The sequence below is a fragment of the Scheffersomyces coipomensis genome (genome assembly GCF_036884675.1).
Source record: "Scheffersomyces coipomensis strain NRRL Y-17651 chromosome Unknown DFJ63scaffold_3, whole genome shotgun sequence".
NCBI lineage: Eukaryota > Fungi > Ascomycota > Pichiomycetes > Serinales > Debaryomycetaceae > Scheffersomyces > Scheffersomyces coipomensis.
Window position 1 is genome coordinate 2,045,335 of NW_027042894.1, and position 22,617 is coordinate 2,067,951.

The 22,617-nt window shown below is 31.5% G+C and overlaps 8 protein-coding genes across 8 annotated transcripts; 6 read left to right on the top strand and 2 right to left on the bottom strand. All coding sequences in view use genetic code 12, as the record gives it.

Annotated features, from left to right (window-relative positions):
• Window positions 1-1,513: 1,513 nt before the first annotated feature.
• DFJ63DRAFT_335267 (uncharacterized protein) lies at window positions 1,514-3,331 on the top strand (the record flags this gene model as incomplete). The annotated part of the gene is made up of 1 exon (XM_064908191.1): window positions 1,514-3,331. One exon carries the CDS (start codon window positions 1,514-1,516, stop codon window positions 3,329-3,331), a length of 1,818 nt encoding a protein of 605 aa, XP_064763078.1.
• A 447-nt stretch (window positions 3,332-3,778) lies between these two features.
• On the top strand, window positions 3,779-8,120 carry DFJ63DRAFT_135334 (uncharacterized protein). The gene has a single exon (XM_064903378.1). The coding sequence runs from the start codon at window positions 4,270-4,272 to the stop codon at window positions 8,050-8,052; it is 3,783 nt and encodes a 1,260-aa protein (XP_064763079.1). The 5' UTR covers window positions 3,779-4,269; the 3' UTR covers window positions 8,053-8,120.
• A 2,065-nt stretch (window positions 8,121-10,185) lies between these two features.
• MUP1 (Mup1p) lies at window positions 10,186-11,856 on the top strand (the record flags this gene model as incomplete). Its single annotated transcript, XM_064907455.1, has 1 exon — window positions 10,186-11,856. One exon carries the CDS (start codon window positions 10,186-10,188, stop codon window positions 11,854-11,856), a length of 1,671 nt encoding a protein of 556 aa, XP_064763080.1.
• Window positions 11,857-12,131: 275 nt separating this feature from the next.
• On the bottom strand, window positions 12,132-12,997 carry DFJ63DRAFT_135439 (mitochondrial 54S ribosomal protein mL43). Its single transcript, XM_064903379.1, has one exon. It carries the CDS (start codon window positions 12,713-12,715, stop codon window positions 12,293-12,295), a length of 423 nt encoding a protein of 140 aa, XP_064763081.1. The 5' UTR covers window positions 12,716-12,997; the 3' UTR covers window positions 12,132-12,292.
• Window positions 12,998-13,632: 635 nt separating this feature from the next.
• On the top strand, window positions 13,633-14,658 carry ZCF3 (Zcf3p). Its single transcript, XM_064906989.1, has one exon. It carries the CDS (start codon window positions 13,663-13,665, stop codon window positions 14,452-14,454), a length of 792 nt encoding a protein of 263 aa, XP_064763082.1. The 5' UTR covers window positions 13,633-13,662; the 3' UTR covers window positions 14,455-14,658.
• A 726-nt stretch (window positions 14,659-15,384) lies between these two features.
• On the top strand, window positions 15,385-16,551 carry DFJ63DRAFT_286461 (TauD/TfdA dioxygenase family protein; the record flags this gene model as incomplete). The annotated part of the gene is made up of 1 exon (XM_064904974.1): window positions 15,385-16,551. One exon carries the CDS (start codon window positions 15,385-15,387, stop codon window positions 16,549-16,551), a length of 1,167 nt encoding a protein of 388 aa, XP_064763083.1.
• A 434-nt stretch (window positions 16,552-16,985) lies between these two features.
• On the top strand, window positions 16,986-18,633 carry DFJ63DRAFT_135700 (TauD/TfdA dioxygenase family protein). The gene has a single exon (XM_064903389.1). The coding sequence runs from the start codon at window positions 17,421-17,423 to the stop codon at window positions 18,576-18,578; it is 1,158 nt and encodes a 385-aa protein (XP_064763084.1). The 5' UTR covers window positions 16,986-17,420; the 3' UTR covers window positions 18,579-18,633.
• Window positions 18,634-18,688: 55 nt separating this feature from the next.
• Window positions 18,689-22,609, bottom strand: CTA3 (Cta3p; the record flags this gene model as incomplete). The annotated part of the gene is made up of 3 exons (XM_064904957.1): window positions 18,689-19,347; window positions 19,402-21,126; window positions 21,169-22,609. The coding sequence occupies 3 exons, from the start codon at window positions 22,607-22,609 to the stop codon at window positions 18,689-18,691; spliced, it is 3,825 nt and encodes a 1,274-aa protein (XP_064763085.1).
• Between the last annotated feature and the right edge of the window lie 8 nt (window positions 22,610-22,617).

The window sequence follows — 22,617 nt, forward strand, 5'->3', positions numbered from 1 at the left end:
ATACATATCATTTAACATTCATTCTGATTTAAAAATTGAATGATACGTTTCTAAACGACATGAGCATACATAAATTAGAATGAAACGAAAGGCATAAATAACTCAACTAAAATAGCATTAGCTAATATATACAACGAATGTAGAAAGTTTATCCTCGACTCTGGGTATCGGATCGAGAGATAGCCAAAATTTATCCATACAAAGTTAGTAGGTTATTATTATTATTTATTATGAAAGTTGCAAATATTTTGCATGCACCTGCATATACACTTATCAAAAAATTGATAGTGAGCGCCTCAAGCCAATCATGAAAATGTCGAACGTAATCAAAGTGATACAAAAGAGAATGATATGAGTTACAGAAATGATTTAAATGTGTTTTGTGGATCTAGTGGCGGGGTTGGTGGAGTGTAAAGGTGGAAGCATTTAAACATAGTGTGACGATAAGTTTTGCAAGTGTTTTAAGAATAGTTGTTTGAATGTTTTAGATTAAGGATGTAACTAATCGGAGCTATAGGCAACGAAACAATACATATAGATGATTAAAATAAAATAATAATTACATGCTAAAAGTTGTAAGAGTAGAAATATTTTATAAATATAAAACTTGAAAAGTGAAGTTTCCAAAAATGAAGGATGATGGAGGGGAATGATGGGAAAAGGGTATACATGCACAAAGAGAAAATAACCACACATTTAAATATTATCGACGATACTGTAATATATAAAAAGGAGATTATCCTGGTTTACATTTAGGGGTAGGTTGAACTTTATTCAACTTTATACAACATAGTTTATCCATTTAGTTTTGACAAGAATTTATCATAAATTTGTTGTAATCAGGAGAGTTAGAAGTCAAGAAAATATCGATATTTTCTTACTATAAACGATCTCTCGTGATTTCCCCTTTCGCAACATTCATTCATTCATTCATTCATTTTGTATGTATATAAATATTTTTCCATTCCAACCGCTATTTACAACATAGCAACAATAAAAGAACAATAACAGGTGACATATTTATTATTATTATCCGGACCAATTCATATCTTTTACTTGCTTGCTTATCTTTGACTATATATCTATAGTTGTTTCCCACTGTTTCCTTCACATCACATTTAAGCATACTATAGTTCCTCAGCTTTGTTTTCTCGTGTGTCAGTTTATTTAAAGTCTACGCGATAAATCCGAATTAAGTCAAAAATCAAAAAGTCATTCCAAAACTTCGGAGAAAATATTCCATTTGTGTGGGGTACAAGACTTTTAAGAATAATAAATTATCCTGTTTCCAAGAACTTTATAGTAAGAAAATAGGAGGAGGGGTGGTATTTTCTGCTTATACTTATACTACTTGTTTTCCTCATTACTTCGTTGTTTATCGTTGTTATCGTTGTTATTAGTACCCATTTGATCATTCCACTAACTTATTTATAGATTTAGACACAATATTTATACATTCAGACGTGTTATATTTAACTTTTAACTTTCTTCATCATCTCAACCAAAATATATCATGCATGTTCATAAGACGCGTATACCGAAGCGTTCATCTAATTCAAACCCACCTTCATACCCAGATATAGATTTACCAAATTATACCAAACCAAATGATTCATTACCATTATATAAATCAAGTTTACAATTTTATGGATTAAGTTTAATTAAAACTGAATTTTTAACTCCTTATCAAGCTAATTTTGGACCTAGAAGTTGGAAACCGGTTATATTAGAATTAAATTCAAATCAATTAAATTTTTATAGTTTGAATGTTTCAGATAAATTATTAAAAATCATTGTTCATTTATATAATGAGAATAATAATCTTGAGACTGTATTCCAAGATTTAAAGAATAATGCCAGTGTATCAAGTCTTTTCAAAGGGAATAATAGTAGTAATGAGAGTGTGGGTGTTGATGTTGATGATGATGAAGATGATTCATCGGAGTTTGATTTATTCGATGCCTATGGAAATAATTCTTCAACTTCATCTTCAAGTTCAAGTAGTTGGAAATTCTCCAAATTTAAAACAAATTTAAAGAATTTAAAACATTCTAAAAAACAACTTCAATCCAAATTAGAAAAGTTTTATTCGATCATTAATGAAAATCAATTATTATTTGAACCAGTTGATAATCAAAAAACATACCTTAAATTCAAAAATCAATATCAAGGAGATTTATTATATTCCTATACGTTAATGCATTTACAACTTGGTCAAGCTCCAAGTTTACAACATTTAATTTCCATTATTTATAAACAATTATCCCTGGCTCAAGATCCCAATTTGAATTTACAAGATGAATTAAATTCTCGAAAATGTCAAAATTTAGTGAAATATAAAAATACGTTACGATTAAGAATTGAATATAAACAGATTTTATTACAATTTTGGTCATTTTATGGGATGATTCATTGGTTTAGAAAGTTGACGATTGGGAAAGATTTAAGTCGACCATTAGAATCAAGAACAATCACAAGATTAAAATCAATTCCATATCGATATTTAAGTCGGAATAATGAATTTTTAGCTGCTAATGCTGCGGCAGCAAATTTAAGAAGAAGAACAAGGGAAGAAGAAGGGGATGAAGAAGGAGATGAAGATGAACCTTATGAAGATGAATTTGAAATGTTTAGAGATGGGATGGAGATTTGTTTTAATGATTCATTTAGAAATGGATCGAGATCTACTACTTTTTATAAAGATAGTACAACAACTATTACTCCTGCTAGTAATATTTGTCGATGTGAATCACCATCATTAGATTCAACTTCTTCTTCATCATTAACTTCGAGTAGAGAATCCTTATTTGATAGAAGAGAATCAATATCTTCCACTAATACATCAATTCAATCATTAACTCCACCACCTCCATCATCATCACAAACACCATCAAAATCAAAATCAAAATCACAATCATCCTCATCAATATCATGTCGTTATACTATCAATTTACATAATCTTAAATTCATTTGTTATGAAAAATATTTTTCAAATTTGGAGAAACAATATATTGCCAATTGTATGCCTGATTTAAATTCATTTGATAAATGGGATGGAAGAAATGTGACGATAAGTAGTTTCAATCGATTTGCAAATGATGATGATTCCATGTTGAATGGCGAAGATTTATTCATTGGATATAATTCATTATCGCATTTAGTGTCAAGTTTTGATAAATTAACTTTAAAAACCATGAAACTTGGCAACAGTACCAATCATAATCATAATCATAATCATAATCATAATCATAATCATGATCATGATCATGATCGTGGTTGTCGTACATTTTTAATCCATCAAACTGGATTGGTTAGTGTGGCGTTAAAGTAAGAAGATACTTACTGTCTAGAGTTATATATAATATCTAGTTATTCAATTAGATTATACATACATTTGTATTGTGGTGGATAGGTTTGTTATAATTACTGTAGTTATAATCCCCTTTTTATATACCGGAGACCAAGATCTAAAAAGTAATTTCTTTTAGTTTGGCTGTTCTTTTTGATTGTTTGTTTACCTTTTTTTGGTGGTGAGGTGTCCATATGGCTTATATACAGTACAATCATATCAGAGAGATTTATTTATTCAGTATTTAGAAAGAGGGTAAGAGGTGAGATACCCCATATAAGGGGATGAATTGATCTATAACTAGTATAGTATAATTAGACATATACAGATAGAATGACTACATGAACTTAAGGGTAGATCCTAAGTATGACATTCCAGACCATCAAATAATCCGATGCCAAATACGTCACTTTGGTATCGTATAACCATTAGACCCTTTTTAGTTAGTATATAAGACAACTCACTCACTCACTGTTAATTACTGAGACGATTTCTGTACTGAGAAAAAAAAATTGTTTTGTGGAATAATTTAAAAATGGTGATCGTAATTTTTCATCCAAATTTCCAACATTTACAGCACCACCACCACCACCAATTCAAAAAATTTATTTGATTTCTGACTTTTTGATTTTTACAGCACATCCTCTTTCGTCTTCTTCTTTCCAATTCCATTCATCCCATTCCATCCATAGTTGTGTCGTGTGATAGTACCTAACTACTACTACTACAAATACCTTCTATCCCCTTGTTGCTATTGCTAATCGCTCTTGCTACTCGCTCTCCTGCTGTTTAATTATCTCTCTTTACTATAATCTTAACTTATTATAGTATCCATATATTTAAGCATTGCCATTTGGTTATACCCCCATTGTTATTATTATTATTACTATTTGTTCATTCAATCAATCAACTAATTAATCATGCCTACTCCTGCTGAAATCATTGCTGCTCGTCATAATAATGACAATCAACCTCCTGCTTCTGCTTCTTCCAATGATGATTCATATTTTTCAGATAATGAAGAATTCAATGATGTAACTACTGCTGCCACTACTTCAAGTACTGGTCGTTCAACTCCAAACATTGCTGATGAATCGGCTTTCCCTGCTTTAGGTGGTGGTAAGAAATCAACTTCAACCACTCCTATTCTTGGATCTTGGGGTCCAACCATGAAATCTCCTGTCTCATCATCAAATCCTACTACTTCTAAGCAACATGCTACTCCTGCTCTTAAATCAAAAAGTTCAACTCCAACTGGTTCTTCTTCTACTAATGGTAATGGTAAATCTAAAACTTCAACCGTTCAAGAAGCTTTCTCCTTAGATGCTGATGATCAATCAAATGTTAGTAAACCTGATTTTTTCAAAATTTTAAATAATGTTAAATTAGAAACAAATACTACCATTGAATGTACTACTTCTCAACATACTAAAAAGAGAACTTTTTTAATTACTGGTAAAGTTGGTGATGTTACTTTAGCTAAAAGATTAGTTATTAGACAATTAACTAAACCAGTTAAAATTACTTTTTCAGTTCCAGCTAAACTTAGATCAAGAATTATTGGTCCTCAAGGTAGTACTTTAAAACCAATTATTCAAACTTATGATGTTAAAGTTGATATTGGTAATCTTGAAAATGAAGATGCTGAAGAAGATAATGATAATGATGAAGATGATGATGAAGATGATCTTTCAAAAGTTATTAAAATCACTATTGAAGGTGATGTTGAAGGTAGTAAAAGTGCCAAAGCTCAAATTTTAGCCATTGTTAATGAAGAAACTAAAAATTTAGTTAGTAAAGTTAAACTTGATGATACTGTTAAACCATTTGCTCAAAATTCTTTAAGTAAAATTGTTGCAAAATATTCTAATTTAGATATTTCAATTCCAGATTATAAATCTGCTAGTTCAACTTTATTAATTTCCGGTGCAAGAGATTCAGTCATTGAATCTAAAGCTGAAATTAAATCTGTTTTGGATTCTTTATCATCAAAGATTATTACTGAAGAAGTTGCTATTCCAGTTTTAAAACATAGATTCTTACCAATTGATAAAATTTTACAAGAACATAATGTTTTAATTAAATTACCAACTGATGATTCCAACACTAATGTTAAATTCGTTGGTGAAAAGGCACAAATTTCTCTTGCTAAAGAAAGTGCTAGACAAACTTCATCTCAATTCAAAATTGAAATTCTTGATATGTCTAAAGCTCATAAAGGTAATTTAAAACATGTTAAAGCTGTGGCTGCTCTTTTAGATAAAAATGGTGTTTTTGCTGAAATTTCAAAGGAAAATGATATTACTATTCAAGTTCCTGATATTAAAGCTTTATCTGATAATTCAATAGTTTCAATTCCAATTGAATTAGTTACTAAAAATACTGATACTGAAAAAACTTTAAGTGCCAGAAAAGCCATTGTTCAAAAAGTTAATAAAATTACTCCTGATCAAACTAAAGTTATTGAAGATATTGATGTATTTTTATTACCTAAAGTTTCAGAAACTATTGATACTGTTGCTAAAGAACATAATATTAGTTATATTATCTTAGGTAATTCCATTACTTTATTCACTGAAGCTAAACCTGAACCTGCTGCTGATGATTTTGATTTTGTTGAATCTACTGAAGATGATGATTCATCGGTTGGTTTAACTAAAGTTAATGAAGCTTTAAATAAATTAAGAGAATTATCTTCAACTTTAGAATCGGTGGTTCTTTCTGTTCCATCTAAAGATCAATCTCAAATCTCTGGTGTTAGAGGTACTACTTTAAAATCTATTTTAAGTGATGTTGAACCAAATTCAGTTATTGTTAAATTACATTCTAATGGTTTAGATTCAAAATCTGATGATGAAGTTTATATTCATGGTATTAAAACTGAAGTTAAAAAAGTTAAACATGAAATTGAAACTGTTTTAGCTGATGCTATTGAACATAAAGATGGTTATTCATCAATTCTTGAAGTTCCATCTCATATTTTATCAAGATTAATTGGTAAAAATGGAGCTAATTTAAATTCTCTTAGAGATGAACATGGAGTTAAAATCGATGTTAGTGATGATGGTAAACCAGATCATAAAGATGAAGAAATTAAAGATAAAACTTTAAAAACTTCTCTTATTATTGCTGGTATTAAAAGAAATGTTGAACAATCAAAAGCTGAAATTCAAGCTTTAGCTAAAAGATGGGCTGATGAAACTACCGTTAGATTAAAGATTGAAAATCAATATCATAGAAAATTAATTGGTCAAAATGGTATCTACAGTAATAGATTACAAGATAAGTATAATGTTAAAATTAGATTCCCTCATCTTGCATCTGATAAATCTACTGGTAATGGTAATGGAAATGTTTCATCTGATGCTCCAAAGGGTAAAGATGAAGTTACTATTAGAGGTGCTTCTAAAAATGTTGCTAAAGCTCAAGAAGAATTATTAGAATTATATAATTATGAAAAAGAAAATGGTTTCCAACAATTAGTTCAAATTCCAACTAAAGCTATTGCCAGAGTTATTGGTAAAGCTGGTGAAACTATAAATGATATTGCTGCTGATACTGGTATTGAATATAAATTTAAAAGAGATAATGAAAGTGAAGAAAAAACTGGTTTTGCTGAAGTTGAATTAACTGGTTCAAGAACTGCTTTAAAACAAGCAAGTAAAAAGATTAGTGAAATCATCGAAGAAATTGAAAATTTCGTTACTGTTAAAATTAATGTTGATCCTAAATATCATCGTGATTTAATTGGTCAAGGTGGTTCAGTTATGAAACAAATTATTGCTAAAGCTGGTGGAGAAGATTTACCAAGAAATAAATATTTCAAATTATTAAATATTCCAAATGAAGGTACTGGATCTGATGAAGTTACATCTCAAGGTGATAAATCTATTGTTGATAAGATTGTGGCTGAAATTAAAAAGATTATTGGTCAAAAGGAATCTGAAGTTAGTTTTGATTATGAATTATCCAAGGAAAAGCATAGATTAGTAGTTGGTAGTAATGGATCTATTCGTCATGCTTTACAAGATGAATTTGGTGTATCTATTGATATTCCAAGACCAAATGATTCATCATCAATTATTAAATTAAGTGGTTTACCAGAAAAGATTGATGCATTAAAAGTTAAACTTGATGAATTAACTAAAGATGATTGGAATGAAAGTATTGATATTCCAGCTAAATATCATGCTTTGGTTAGTGAAAAGGGGGCTATCTTTAAAAAATTAAGAAGTGATTATAATGTTGAAGTTCAACATGGTACTTTAACCAGACAAGCTGCTAAATTATCCAATACTTCTATTCCAACTCCACCAGAAACTGCATTCCCAACTGAAGAAGTTACTACTTTATTTACTATTGTTCCAAATAGTGAAGAAGAAGCTACTACTGAAGAAACCATTATTCCATGGAGATTAAAAGGGGATGTTAAAAACACTGCTAAAGTTGCTGAATTAATTGAAAAGAGATTAAAATTAGCTGAAGAAGCTAATTCAACTGGATGGTATTATGCTAAAGATCCAAGTACATTTTCAAAAGTTGTTGGACCCCAAGGTTCAAAGATCAATCAAATTAGAAAGAAAACTAATACTTTTATTACCGTTCCAAGAAGTACTGATAAACATTCTAATTTCATTTATGTGGTTGGATCTGAAGATAATTTGAATGCAGCTAAAAAGGAAATTGAAATTGCCCTTAAATAAATTGGCTAATATCTAATTATTATTATTGATGAAATTTGTTTTGTTTGATTTTTATTTTATGATTAGGTTCCAATTCAATTCTATTCTATTCTATTGATATTTTGTAAATATTTCCATTGTACTTTAATTAAAAACACTACAAATATAAAAAAAGTTTAATTGAAAAGAAAAGAAAAGAAAAGAAAAGAAAAGAAAAGAAAAGAAAAGAAAAGAAAAGAAAAGAAAAGAAAAGAGAAAGACAATCTTTGTAGTTTCCATAACCAGGATGTTCGATACGATGAAGAAACGACAAAGACAATCTAATCGTTGTCATTGTGTAAACGGCCGGCTAGAAGACTCCACAATTGTGATGGACAGATTTGGACTGGTTTTCGGATATCTTGATCTTATTCGTAAACCTGAAACTCAAGTCATGAGATGAACTTCTTCTTCTTCTAACTCAAAATTATCGAACCAGGCAATAAATATTGAAACCCGCCTGGTTTGGAATTAAGCATTTTAATTAAATTAAAATTAATATTAATATTAATATTAAAAAGCCATTATTATCTAGTAGTTTGTAATTAGGTCCAATTAGGTTTGTAACAATTCGTAATTAAAAAGTAACCACCTCTTTTAAACCCAAATTAAACTATATCAAATGCCGTTGTAACACAGTTTAGGTATGTATACTTCATTGAAACATTTATTCCAGGTAGCGCCTTGAGCGCAAGTTAGCTAAAGTAGAGATGAGAAAAAAAAATTTTATGATCAGCCACAATTTGTTATAGTTTCTACATGAAAAGTTGCAACTCAACTAAGGAAAGGGGAAATATAATCGGAAGACACTTGGAGACCATTAAAGGCTTAGAGTTTCTAAAACTGGAGATAAGTTTTTGGTATGGTTTGGTATGGTTTGGTTTGGTTTAGATTTCTGCAGACAAGCTTCTATCACTGTCTCCACAGTTTTGCAATATTGGATCAGTGGATCGAATCTATATAGTGCCGAGAAATACGATTGAGTTCTGGTTGGTCCAAAACTCCAATCTTATCGTTAAGTCATAAGAGCTTCTTACTAATTTATGACAAGAAATCAAATGACGAGACATGACATATAATAATAATATCACCATTCGCTGATGTTTGCCATAATTAAAATGAACGCAAAATTGAAAAAGAAATTTTTAAGGCAATTCTGAAGTCACGTGAAATCACACACACATTAAAATTTTTCCTTTGTCTTTACTATTTGCAACTTCTTTTCCAGTATATATTTTAACACAGTTAAACCTGAATTAACTGATGATGTCTGTATTAATATATTTTTTAGTAAATTATCCGATGGATATTTGGTGGTAGTTCTGTGCATGAAAGGAGGAGGAAAATCTCCTTTCTTCCTTCCTTCCTTCCTTCCTTCACTCTATATACCATAAATTATCTTCTTCCCCCTGATTATCTATCTTGATCCAAACAAATAAGCCTAAATTTAAGGTAACCAAAAATCATGAACCCCTATGAAAACAGTAATGTAACTAGAAAAGTCTATCGTATATGATACTGATTATCAGACCGCCGAGATCTAATCACACTGCAGTCAAACAAACAAATTTTTATTTATTATTAATTTAAATTAAATTAATTAATTAACTTGGTAAAAATCATTACTTTCTTGACTGGTTAAAGGGCATTTAAACTGATAATTTTAACACAGTTTTCACCACTGTTAAAGGATGTACAGTAGTTTACAACGGCAAAATGCACATGCCGTGAAAAAAAGGCGCTTTAAAAGGACAAATTCCTGCATGTAACAAACAGGTTACAAAAAGTTTCTTTTTTTTTTATTTTTTTGTTTAGTTAACTGATGGCTGCTATTTATTTTTTATGGTTGTTCTGTGCTGCATTTTTTTTTATTTTCAATTTCTGTGGATGATGAAATAGATTTTTAAGGCCTTTTTCATTTTAAAGTTATTACCACAATATTCTTCTTGTATCAAAGGACTTCACTTTTAGTTTTGATACCCGGATGATTCATATATAATCCTCGTATCTTTCCCATCAACTTTTATCGTTTTTTTCATTTAATTTGTTTGTTTCAACATCAATTCATCTGTGTATTTTTCAATCAATCAATTGCAAAAATAATCCTTGTACACAATGGGTTTAACTGACTTCTATCAAAAGTCTCTGACTAATACTACTGCTGGTGAAAAGCTGGAAGATATCCCATCTGACTCTGCTAGTTTCTCTTCTGATTCTGAAAAAGATGTCGTGGTGGTTCAAATTGATAAAAATACTAAACAAATTGGGATAGTTTCTGCTACCTTTTTAATGATCAATAGAATGTTAGGTGCCGGTGTGTTCGCTACTGGTTCAACTATCTTTTCCTTATCTGGTTCAGTGGGTACTGCTTTAATGATGTGGTTTGCTGGTACTATTATTGCCTTATCTGGTTTATTAGTTTATATGGAATTAGGAAGTGCTTTGCCAAGAAATGGAGGTGAAAAAAATTATTTGGAATTTTTATTTAGAAAACCAAAATTTTTAGTTACTGCTATGTATGCATCTTATGTTTTCTTTTTAGGTTGGGCTGCCGGTAATTCTATTGTCGTTGGTGAATATCTTTTAAATGCTGCAGGTAAAGAAGTTACTCAATGGAATTCAAGAGCCATTGGTATTGCTGTTATTACTTTTGCCTTTTTAGTCAATGCTATCCATGTTAAAACTGGTTTATTCCTTGCTAATGCTTTAGGAACGTTTAAAATCATTATTGTTTTATTCATTACCGTTACTGGTTGGGTTGCCCTTGGTGGCGGTATTAAATCAAAGAATTTCCATCATACTGGTAATTTCAGAGATGCTTTTAAAGGTGAAACTCCATCTGGTTTTGGTATTGTTAATGCCTTATATAATGTTATTTGGTCTTATGTTGGTTATTCAAATGCCAATTATGCTTTAGGTGAAATTAAAAACCCAACTAGAGTTTTAAGAATTGCTGCTCCAGTTGCTTTTGTTTCATTAGGTATACTTTATATGTTTGTTAATATTGCTTATTTTGCTGTGGTTCCAAAGGAAGAAATTGAAAATTCAGGTACAATTTTAGCTGCTTTATTCTTTAGATATGCTTTTGGTGATTCTGCTGAAAAAGCTGCTTCAGTTTTCGTTGCTTTATCAGCTTGGGCTAATGTTATGTCAGTTATCTTTTCTCAAGGTAGAATTATTCAACAATTAGGTCGTGAAGGTGCTTTACCAATCTCAAGATTCTGGGCTACTTCAAAACCTTTCGGTACCCCATTCGTTGGTTTAATGGAACATTGGATTGTTTGTATTGTTACCATGGTTGCTCCTCCACCTGGTGATGCTTATAATTTCATTTTAAATTTAATTTCTTATCCATTAAATGTGGTTAATACTGTTTTAGCTGCTGGTTTATTATATGTTTATTATAAAAAATCAAGAGGTTTAATTCAATGGAATCCACCAATTAAAGCTTCATTGCCAGTTATTATTTTCTTCTTTTTAGCTTCCCTTTACTTAATTGTTGCTCCATATATTCCACCAGTTGATGGTCAAAAGGTTTACAATCATTTACCATATTGGATTCATGCAGTGGTTACTTGGGGAATCTTTGGTATTGGTTTAGTTTACTACTTTGTTTGGGTTAGAATCTTACCAAAATTAGGTAATTATACTTTAGTAACCAAAGAAATTGTTGGTGAAGATGGATTCTGGAGAAATAGAATTTACAGAATTTATAATGATGGATCAAATAAGGATATTCTTGAAAATGATCATACTGAACAACCAGAAGTTGAAGTTGTCAATTAGTTCAACTTGTTAACTTTACTATTCTCAAATTAATTTCAATCATACTTTTAATCATCTTCTTTTCAATCTAATACTTAATTTTTTATCAATCGGGTTTTCTTTTCTATGATCTTATTTTCTTTTTATATATAGAATCATTGCATATTCATTTCAACAATATCGTATATATACTACTATCTTCTTTTATTTATTCAATTATTTTATTTCAACAATAGTATTGATTAATAAATGACAAATTAATTTATTTATCTGTTTAAAAATATCTACATCTGTAAGTTTCTTTTTATTCTTAAATTTTGACGTTAAATTAAAAACTATGTACAAATAATCGTATGAACTTGATTCTTCATCCTATAATATTGTCGACAATATATGGAAGAAATCGGTTAAAATATGTATATTATAAAATGCAATGAAAAATATAGGTAAAAACACCTTATATTTTATGTCTGTGAGTCTTTGGAGTATGTAATGGAGACCAAACACCTCTGACGGAATCATTAATGGATAATACTCTATGATTGAATTTAAATAAATCATTACCTGATCTTTGACTATATTCATCTAATTTATTAACAATCTCATGAGCTTTTAAATTAGCAATATTAATATCTTGAACCACATCATTATTATAATGGAATTTTAAACTTGGATGACCAGTTCTCTTGATCACTTCAAAAATGATATTGGACTTCTCTTGAGCAATCTTATCAATCTTACCAGCATTTAATAATTCTCTTAATCCAGTTGATGATCCTCCCCAATTACAATAATTGACGGATATTTTATAACATGGTGAAACAAAAGCACCTACCCCATTACGGGAAATAGATGTCCTCGCTATGGCCTTCACTGGCATAATGTATATATAGATGTATGAATGATTATGTGTTCAATAGAACTTGATTGATTCAAGATTTGGTTATACTGTCTTTAAAGGTTTTGAAAATTTTTTTGTTCAAAATTATATATTTGAGGTCGTGCGCGTGTACTATTTAAATGTTAGTATGGAGGAGTATTAAATTTGGTAAATTAGTCATCATAAATGATTGTAAAAGGGTATTTAATAATGTCATGTAGTTTAACTCATATAGTGGTTGAATATAACACTAACTTTGGATTATAATGGAGTAATTTTATATATCAAAATTTAAAATTATTAACAAGTATAACTGTTAATATTTTTATTTCAATTCAAATTATTGTCAATTTTGAGTAAATTTGGACTATTTTAATGGATTAGTTTTATATTACTTTCGTTCTGTACAACTTAATCAAATGAACCTTTAAGACTTTAATAACAATCAAAGAGTAATTAAGTACATAGGTGATAAGATTTATAATAACTGACGATATTGTTTGTAGTCAATTAACTATTGATTGCAAAAATAAACCCTATACTGATAGAAATGTCACAAAATCCTACTAAAGTCAATCACATGACCAAAATCACAGTTTTACCGCACGCGACCAGAAACTGACTGACCAAAACGAGAAAAAACTGTAAGAGCCACTTGATTAAAAACGCCAAAAACTCGTGTGGACAAATATGGAAATGGAAAGTAGCCGCGATGTTGATTGCCATTTTTAAATAAAAGTTCGTTGTTGATTAACCGTTTCATCGCGCTTAACTCGAGTTAAGTTACTTCATTTGGAACGATTGAGTCAGTTGCAAATACAAATTATAATATATATGTAAAAAGGGATTTGCTATGACCCTCCAAGGGGATTTTAAAAAAAATTTTCATATTCCTTGTTTCTTCTTCTTGTTTAGTCAATATCATATAGAATATAACGGTTTCAAAGATGTCTACTTATAGATCATATCAACAAGTGCTAAATATAGCCATTCAACCAAAGATTGCAAAAAGTTCAATCTCAAAAAAGAGTACTATTGGGGTCTCTAAGAAAACTACTTCTATTACTAATAACAATAATCATAATAACAACGATCCAAATGTGAAAAGAAGAACTAAAACAGGTTGTTTAACTTGTAGAAAGAGAAAGAAGAAGTGTGATGAAGATAAAGTTAATGGTAAATGTCAAGGATGTACTAGAAACTTTTTAGAATGTTGTTGGCCTGAAGCTACTGTTAATGTATCATCATCCATTCCAAAAATTACAACTATTACCACTAAGATCTTGGAAAAGTGTACTCCACTTGTTATCAGATCATCTTCACCAACTTTACCATTATTAAAATCAACTAAATGTTCAATTAGTTCATTATTAATTCAAGAAACTGATGTTAAACCTGAAATTAAAGTTGAAGTTCCACCTCAACAAATCCTTAATCCATATCCATCTCCTTCACAATCACCACTTTCTGATGCTAAACATGAAATCAATGATATCAGTTTTATCTCATTACCTCCTTTATTAAATGTTCCACCATATAAAATCACTAATAAAGATAGTAATATTAGAGGCAGTGGTAATATTAAAATTGAAGAATCTAAACAAGATGACAGAGTGGTGGTTGCACCAGCATCTCCAGTTACTTCAACTAGAAGTAGTATTGTCGAAGCCAATACTGCTAAGTTTATCATTACATCTATCAATGAAAACAAGGATTTATGTCAAGTTCCAACCAACTAATTACATCAATTCATTTATTTACACATTTCAATTCTGGGTTCACTGGGGTCACTTTTAATAAGTCTTTTTAAAGTCTTACTACTTGATGATCATTTATCTTACTTATTTATTCTATACATTTCTTGGGTTTATAATGGCGCTTTAATACAATTTTCAATGAACATGGTATTTGTTCAATTTGTATAAATCATAATTTAACAGTGTAGTCTGTAGTTTATAAAAATTTTTCTTTATGGCTCTTTTGATTGTTACTCTTTTTTTTTTTTATTTTCGTCTTACGAGTTTCACTTTTCTTTTTTGCGGCTATTTATCGCTATCGGCAACTGACTGCGAGATGAAATATCAATCTTAAAAATAATCGCATAAAAGAAACTTAACCCCAAAAAGAAAACAGTAAAAAAAGCTTCTATCTCAACGTGATCAAAGTAACGTGATTTATAACTGGTCACGTCACTATTTACATGTGATATGTTTTCATTCTTTCTGTAATTGACGTATTTAATACCAAATTGAGAAAAGATAAACGGATTGGACAAAGCATTCCAAAGATAAGAGAGATTGCATTTGATATCCTTAGTTTCGGAAAGATTGAATAATAGAGTCTTATTGATGATACTTTATAGGGTTATAATGACCATGATAATCACCTTTTCATCGAGTAGACTTGACCAACGGGAAGATTATTAACGTTGTTTCGCAACTGTATTATAATGATATATAATTATTTATCAACTGTGGCTCTAATTGCGAAGGATTCGTAAATTAGTGCGCTTTCGGGTGAATTTGAAATTTTTGATACTGAAGATTCATTTTGCAATACAAACTATATAAACTGATAAATATTTCTCCAATTCAAAATAATTATCATTGTAATTGTTCTCATCTCTCAACTAACTATTATTCAAAGTTCTTTTTATATATATACCTACAATGTCTTCAAACGTTACTTATGGAAATTTCGATACTCATTTTTACAAAGGTAAAGATGAAGTTGATGATGATGGAGTTTTAGTGGTTAATAAAGTTAATAGAGCTAATGCTAAATATCCTGAATTCTTACCAACTTGGGATCCAACTCAAAAATATCCTCCTTTGAAATTCTTTAAACATGAAGATCCAGGTCGTAGAGCTGATCCAAATTTCCCAAATTTATTCCCAAAAGATTCTGATTTCAAAGTTAAAAGAATAACTCCAAAATTAGGTAGTGAAGTTAGAGGTGTTCAATTAAGTCAATTAGATGACCAAGGTAAAGATGAATTAGCTTTATTGATTGCTCAAAGAGGGGTTGTTGTGTTTAGAGATCAAGATTTTGCTTCCAAAGGTCCTGAATTCGTGGTTAATTACGCAAGACATTTTGGTAGATTACATATTCATCCAACTTCAGGAGCTCCAAGAGGTTTCCCAGAATTACATATTACTTACAGAAGACCTGATGCTGGTGAATTCGAAAGAGTATTTGCCAATAGTACAAATGCTGTCAGTTATCATTCTGATGTCTCATATGAATTACAACCACCTGGTGTAACATTCTTCTCTGTTTTAGAAGGTCCAGATGCAGGTGGTGATACCATCTTTGCCGATTCAGTCGAAGCTTATAATAGACTTTCTCCAGCCTTCCAAGAAAGATTAGCTGGTTTACATGTCTTACATACTTCTGAAGATCAAGCATCTAATTCCAGAGGTCAAGGTGGTATTGAAAGAAGAAAACCAGTTTCAAGTATTCATCCATTAATTAGAACTCATCCAGTTACTGGAGCTAAAAGTATCTTTATCAATAGACCATTCTCAAGAAGAATTGTTGAATTAAAAGATGAAGAATCCACTAATTTATTAAACTTTTTATATAATCACATTGAACAATCTCATGATTTACAATTAAGAGCAAGTTGGGAACCAAAGACCGTTGTTATCTGGGATAACAGAAGAACCCATCATTCTGCTATTATTGATTGGGATACTCCAGTTTCAAGACATGCTTTCAGAATCACTCCTCAAGCTGAACGACCAGTTGAAGATTTAGCTGATTTAAATAAAGAAGAAAATGATGTGGGTGATGTTGCTGAAGCTTTAAAGAAAGTTTTACCTGGATTAAATTAGTTTAGATTTACCTTGGCTTTTGCTTTTCTAAATAGTTTTTGTATAGTTTGAGACTAATATAAAATTTGTGATCTTTATATTCGAGATTACCAGAGAATAATAGATTATAGTCGTACAATTCATAATTAGTCTATAATTGCATCATAAGGTAAATATTTAAATTGATGTTCTTCGCAGCCAAAATTAAGGTGGTGTTTTTCAGGCACAAAACGTTCTATTTTATTCACGGTTCGGCTCGGGTGAAAAGCATTAATATTGAAGCGATAAATATGAATATTCGTTGCAATCGGCCCATCAGCCCCACAAAGATGACATAATATATCTAGTTACTAATTACAAATTGTTCTGGCTTTGCAAATGAACAAACATTTATCGTCTTGGGTTAGAACTGACTGAACCGATTGATATTCAATTATACTAAACCAAGTTATCACTATTTGGCTATCAATCGCTTAACCGCTATTAGTTTTGTCTATGTAGATTTTAAAATCAATAGGCGGGGCCTACTGACACAATATACTTTTAGTCGACATTAAATAATATTCGTTGCATCGATCAAACAGTTTTTTATCAGATATTGCTATTGTGGCTCCCTTGCTCATTCTTGCGTTTGGCTGTGAATGGTAGCGCCGATCACATGCAGGATAGTATATTTATTGCGTTTTCGGGTCGGGATCTTTTGATTGTGGCTCAAGATTCCTAATCAATTATTATTGCAAATTTTAGTCTCGTATTATGGGGAGACATGGGTTGTAAGGCTCTATATCAAATACTATATAAATATAGTACAATTATCATGATTTAGTTGATATTGCTGTTATTATTATTATTATAACCCTATAACATACGTTAAATATAAAAGTAATAAGATGTCTACAGGTCATAGATTTGGTAATTTTGATATTCATTTCTACAATGGTGTAGATGAAGTTGATAAAGATGGTGTATTAGTCATTAATAAAAAGAATAGAGATGCTTCTAATTTCCCAGATTTCTTACCAACTTGGGATCCAACTCAAAAATATCCTCCTTTAAAATTCTTTAAACACGAAGATCCAGGTGCTAGAGCTGATCCAAGTTTATCTACTTTGTTTCCAAAGAATGGTGATTATGAACTTAAAAAAGTTACTCCAAAATTTGGAACCCAAGTTACTGGTGTTCAATTAAGTCAATTAGATGATAAAGGTAAAGATGAATTAGCTTTATTTGTTGCTCAAAGAGGGGTTGTTATTTTCAGAGAACAAGATTTTGGTTCCAAAGGTCCAGAATTTGCTGTGAAATACGGTGAACACTTTGGTAGATTACATATTCACCCAACCTCAGGTGCTCCAAGAGGACATCCTGAATTACATATTACTTTCAGAAGACCTGATAAAAATGAGTTTGAAAGAGTCTTTTCTCAAAGAACTAGTAATGTGGGATGGCATTCTGATGTTTCTTATGAATTACAACCACCAGGTACCACTTTCTTTTCAGTCTTAGAAGGTCCTGATGCTGGTGGTGATACTATTTTCGCTGATACAGTTGAAGCTTATAAAAGACTTTCTCCAGCTTTTCAAGAAAGATTAGCAGGATTAAATGTTTTACATACTTCTAAAGATCAAGCTTCCAATTCAAGAGGTCAAGGTGGTATCGAAAGAAGAAAACCAGTTTCTAACATTCATCCTTTAATCAGAACTCACCCTGCTACAGGTGAAAAAGCCATATATTTAAACAAGCCTTTCGCTAGAAGAATTGTGGAATTAAAAGAAGAAGAATCAGATTATTTACTTAAATTCTTATTCGATCATATTGAACTGTCTCATGATTTACAATTGAGAGCTAATTGGGAACCAAATTCAGTTGTTATCTGGGATAACAGACGTACAGTTCACTCAGCTATTATTGATTGGGATACTCCAGTTTCAAGACATGCTTTCAGAATCACTCCTCAAGCCGAAAGACCTGTTGAAGATTTAAAAGACTTAAACAAGGAAGAACATGATGTTGGCGATCTTGAAGAAGCCTTAAAATCTGTTAAAACTTAATTTATCAATAAAAAGTTCTGAACGTTTAGTTATATATTAATAAAAACAAAAATTTATTTTAGAAGTAAAAAATTATAAAAAAAGCCGTAATCATTTTAAATTTGTTTAATTTACGCGTTATCTAATAGGTAATTGGTAGCTTCCTCTAAATTCCAATTCAGCTTTTCTAAAGCAGCTAAAGCAGTACTTTCAGAGAAACCCATACCAACTAATTCTTGTACAGCACCATCATTGCTTCCACTTAAACTTTCTGATGCAGTTGGAACACTCACGGTATCAGTTGCGTGTGATTCTGAATTTTCAACTGGGGCAGAATTTCCAAAACCAGCAAATAATTGTTCCCATTCATCGTTACCAGCAGAACTCTCATTAGCAGTAACTGGAGCACTAAAGTTCACAGCAGGAGATGGTCCGCCTGTGAAACCTTCATCAAAGCCAAAGTCTTTCTTACCAAACTCTTCATCGTCATTATCATCCTTAGCAGCCTCTAAATTGCTGAAGTCATCACCAAAGAGATCTGGTTGAGCCTGTTCTTGTGTAGTTGGTTCTAAATCATTAAAGAAATCATCAAATTTTGGAGCAGGTGCTGGTACAGATTCAGCCTCTGTAACTGGAGCTTTAACACGTTCTTCATATTTAGGAGGACTATCACTATGAGGTAAGTCTGTCACTGCATCATCAAAGTTTTCTTCTTGTGAAGCAGTTTCAGAGGAACTGTCACTCTCTTCGTAGTCCAATTCTTTAATAGCAGGAAATTCATCATTAGGGGCTTCATCAGTAGCACTTTCTTTTGCTGATTGTTCAGGAGCACTTTCTTCAATACTTTTATCTACTGAGTCTGATCCTCCTTGAGAAGCATATTGAGCTTCTTGGGCTCTTGCCTCATCAGCATTGACAATTTCAAAGGATTCAACTCCAGATGATAACTTATCACCATCACTGTTATCCTCATGGCCAACATGCAGAGGTTCTTGTAATTCATCTTCATTATCAATACCATAGCTTTCAGTAGCCACTGAATCTGGAACTGGATCTTCTGATTCTTCCAAGTTACTGTTTTCAATAGTATCACGATCGCTGATTTCATCAATGTTATCATCACGAACAGATAAAGCTGCATTATTTTGAACACTAGAAGTCAAAGAATCTGTTCTTTGTACACCAACTAAAACGCCTGGCATACCAACCATACCACCAACAATACCTGGATTGGCACCTTGCGGGAATTGGAAATCTGAATTGCTTGGAGAGGTAACTGGAGTTTCATTTTCTTCTGTGGCTTTATAATCAGTTGCTATAGATGAAGTTGCAGTTGCATTTGTTACATTATCAATACCACGTTCGTTGTTACTAATGTCAGGATATTTTTGATTAATGTCTTCAACATTGATTTCAGGGTAAGATTTATCTTCTTCAAGATCTCTGTTTGCATCTTCCTCATTTTCTTCATTAGTTGTTTCTGGTGCTTGTTCTTCTTCAACAGGAGCTTGTTCTGAAGCTGGTTCAGGAATTTGGCTTGTTGGTTGAGTTTCGGCTTCTTCTGAAGAAGTGTGATGTAAAACAGCTGCTGCAACCCCTCCAATAATAGAACCAGCTGCTGCACCACCAACAATGTTCTTAGCTGAAAGACCTGGGGTAGGTTGTGTTGGTTTTTTGCTAAGAGTTTCTTGAACCTTATCATTTAAGGTACTATGTTCAAGTTCCAATTCTTTACTCTTGATATGAGCTTGATCCAACTCAGCTTGAAGTTTTGAATGAGAATCTTCTATTTCCTTTATTTTATTCTTCAATTCTTCGCTCTTAACAATAGCAACTTGAACTTGTGATTTTTTCACAGAAACTTGATTATACAACCCTTGATGATCTGCTGATTTCTTAGTTACATCTTGTTCAAGTTGAACTATTTCTGCATTCATGTACCCCAACTTTTCCTTCAAAGAATTATTTTGCTTTTGTAATTCTTCAACTGCAAGTTGCTTAGAATTCAATTCTGACGATAACGCATTAAATTTAGCTTCTGAAATAGATGCTTGAGATCTGAGAGCTTCAGTTTCTTCCTTTGCAGCTGCTAAATTACTTTCCACTTGACTAACTTGTTTAACTTCGTTATCATATGAAGATCTTAATTGCTTGAGTTTATTTTCAATTTCCACTTTCGTGGTTAAGATTCTTTGCAATTCTTGCTCAGCCCTAATTTTCTTTTCATGTAAATTAGTAGTTTGAGTAGCCAATGACCTGATTTGATTAGACACATTCGCAATATCAGCATTGGCTTGAGATAATTGACCCGAGATTTCAGGATCAGTTTCAGCTAATAAATCCTCATTTGCATAAGTATCCACTGATCTACTCACAGGCTCAGAATATGTACTACTTGGCGTTGGACCAGACGATACTGATTGAGCATAAGAAGGAGCAGTGGGTGGAGGTACAGCTCTCTTAGAAGGTGGTGGTGGGACACTTCTCAATGCTTCGTAGTTAATTTGTTTGGTAGGAGAAGCAATAGGTGGAGTTTCGACTGGTGTACTAGTTTGAATTTGTTGTGGAACTGGAGCTGATTCAGGAATTTGTTTGTTATAAACATCATCACCCAATAAGTTATCATGCTTTACTTCAGTTTGCTTTTGAACTAAAGATTGACCAAATGTTGAAGTTGGTTTAAATGACCCAGTAAGAGCACTTCTAATTTTAGGAAGTTCAGTTGATGAAGTGAGATCACTACTGGATGTAGCACGTTGTTCTAATGTTGGTATACTAGTAGGAGCTAAAGCCACAGGGGCTGGTGCAGAAGTTCCAAAGATATCAACTAGGTCATCCATTGCAGTCTTTTGCTTCGATATTTGTTGAACTGGTTGTTGAACAGGAGGAATAGCTTTAGGTTCTGGGACAGCATTTGTTTGAGGTTGTAATGATTCTAATAAACTGGATGGAACAATGTTTGGTAATTTACCACCAGCCAACTTTTTATTAACCAAAAATAAAGCAATTGAGAATTCTACTTTTGTAAAGATTCCTGTGTTTTGAATATCGGATAAATCCCAAACAGTTGCTAAGTCCTGTTGATTTAATTTTGATGTCATTAAGAAGGAAGCTACTTGTTCTGCATTCAAATGACCAGTCTTTTCCTTATCTATATTATCGAAAATAGAATCATATTGTTGTTTCATAGTAGGAGTAATTACCCAATCAGAAGAACTTGGAGCTTGTTGAGATATTTGTGATGCACCTGAAGCATGCCTAACAGTAGTTTGTTGGGAATTAATTGAAGCTTGAGAGATTTGTCTATTTTGTTGAGCTGGAACACCCAAAGAAGATGTACCATGATTGACAGAATCCCAAACATCATTGCTTAAAATAGGAGGAAGCTGTTTGATATTACCGCTTAATAATCCTTGAATTAAATGCATTGCAACAACAAATGAAGGAAGATCAAGTTTACCTGAATTTTTAATATCAACCAAATACCAAATCTGTTCAAGAACATTACTAGATAATTTGGTTTTCAAAAAGATATTTCTAGCATCGACCCCATTTAATTCACCTTGTGGAGAACCCACAGTTTTTAAGAATAATTGACTAAAGTTGTTATAATCTTGTTGACCTACTGGAGCAACATAATCACTAAGAGTACCCTGTTGTTGAGTTGGAGATAATGGACCAGTTTGTGATTTCATAAATGAACTATTTGTAGATTGTGGTTGTAAAGATGGTGGAGGCAATGATAAGTTGATAAATTTGGGTAAAGGACCTGGATAGTCACCAAGACCTGGGGTTGGTTGATGACCAGCTTGGGTATACCCAATCAATCTCATAGCATAGCAAAAACTAAATTGATTTAAGAAACCTAAGTTCTGTTGATCTGCCAATTGCCAGATTTCACCTAAAGTAGTAGGAGGCAATCCTGACTTTTCAAACGTAGATCTAGCTTTCTCTCCAGTAATAATACCAGTCTTTTCAGTATCTAAAGATCTGAACAATTGTGAGAATAATTTCTTCTCATCGGGGGTAAGCCCAACCTTGAATTCAGACATTGTAACTT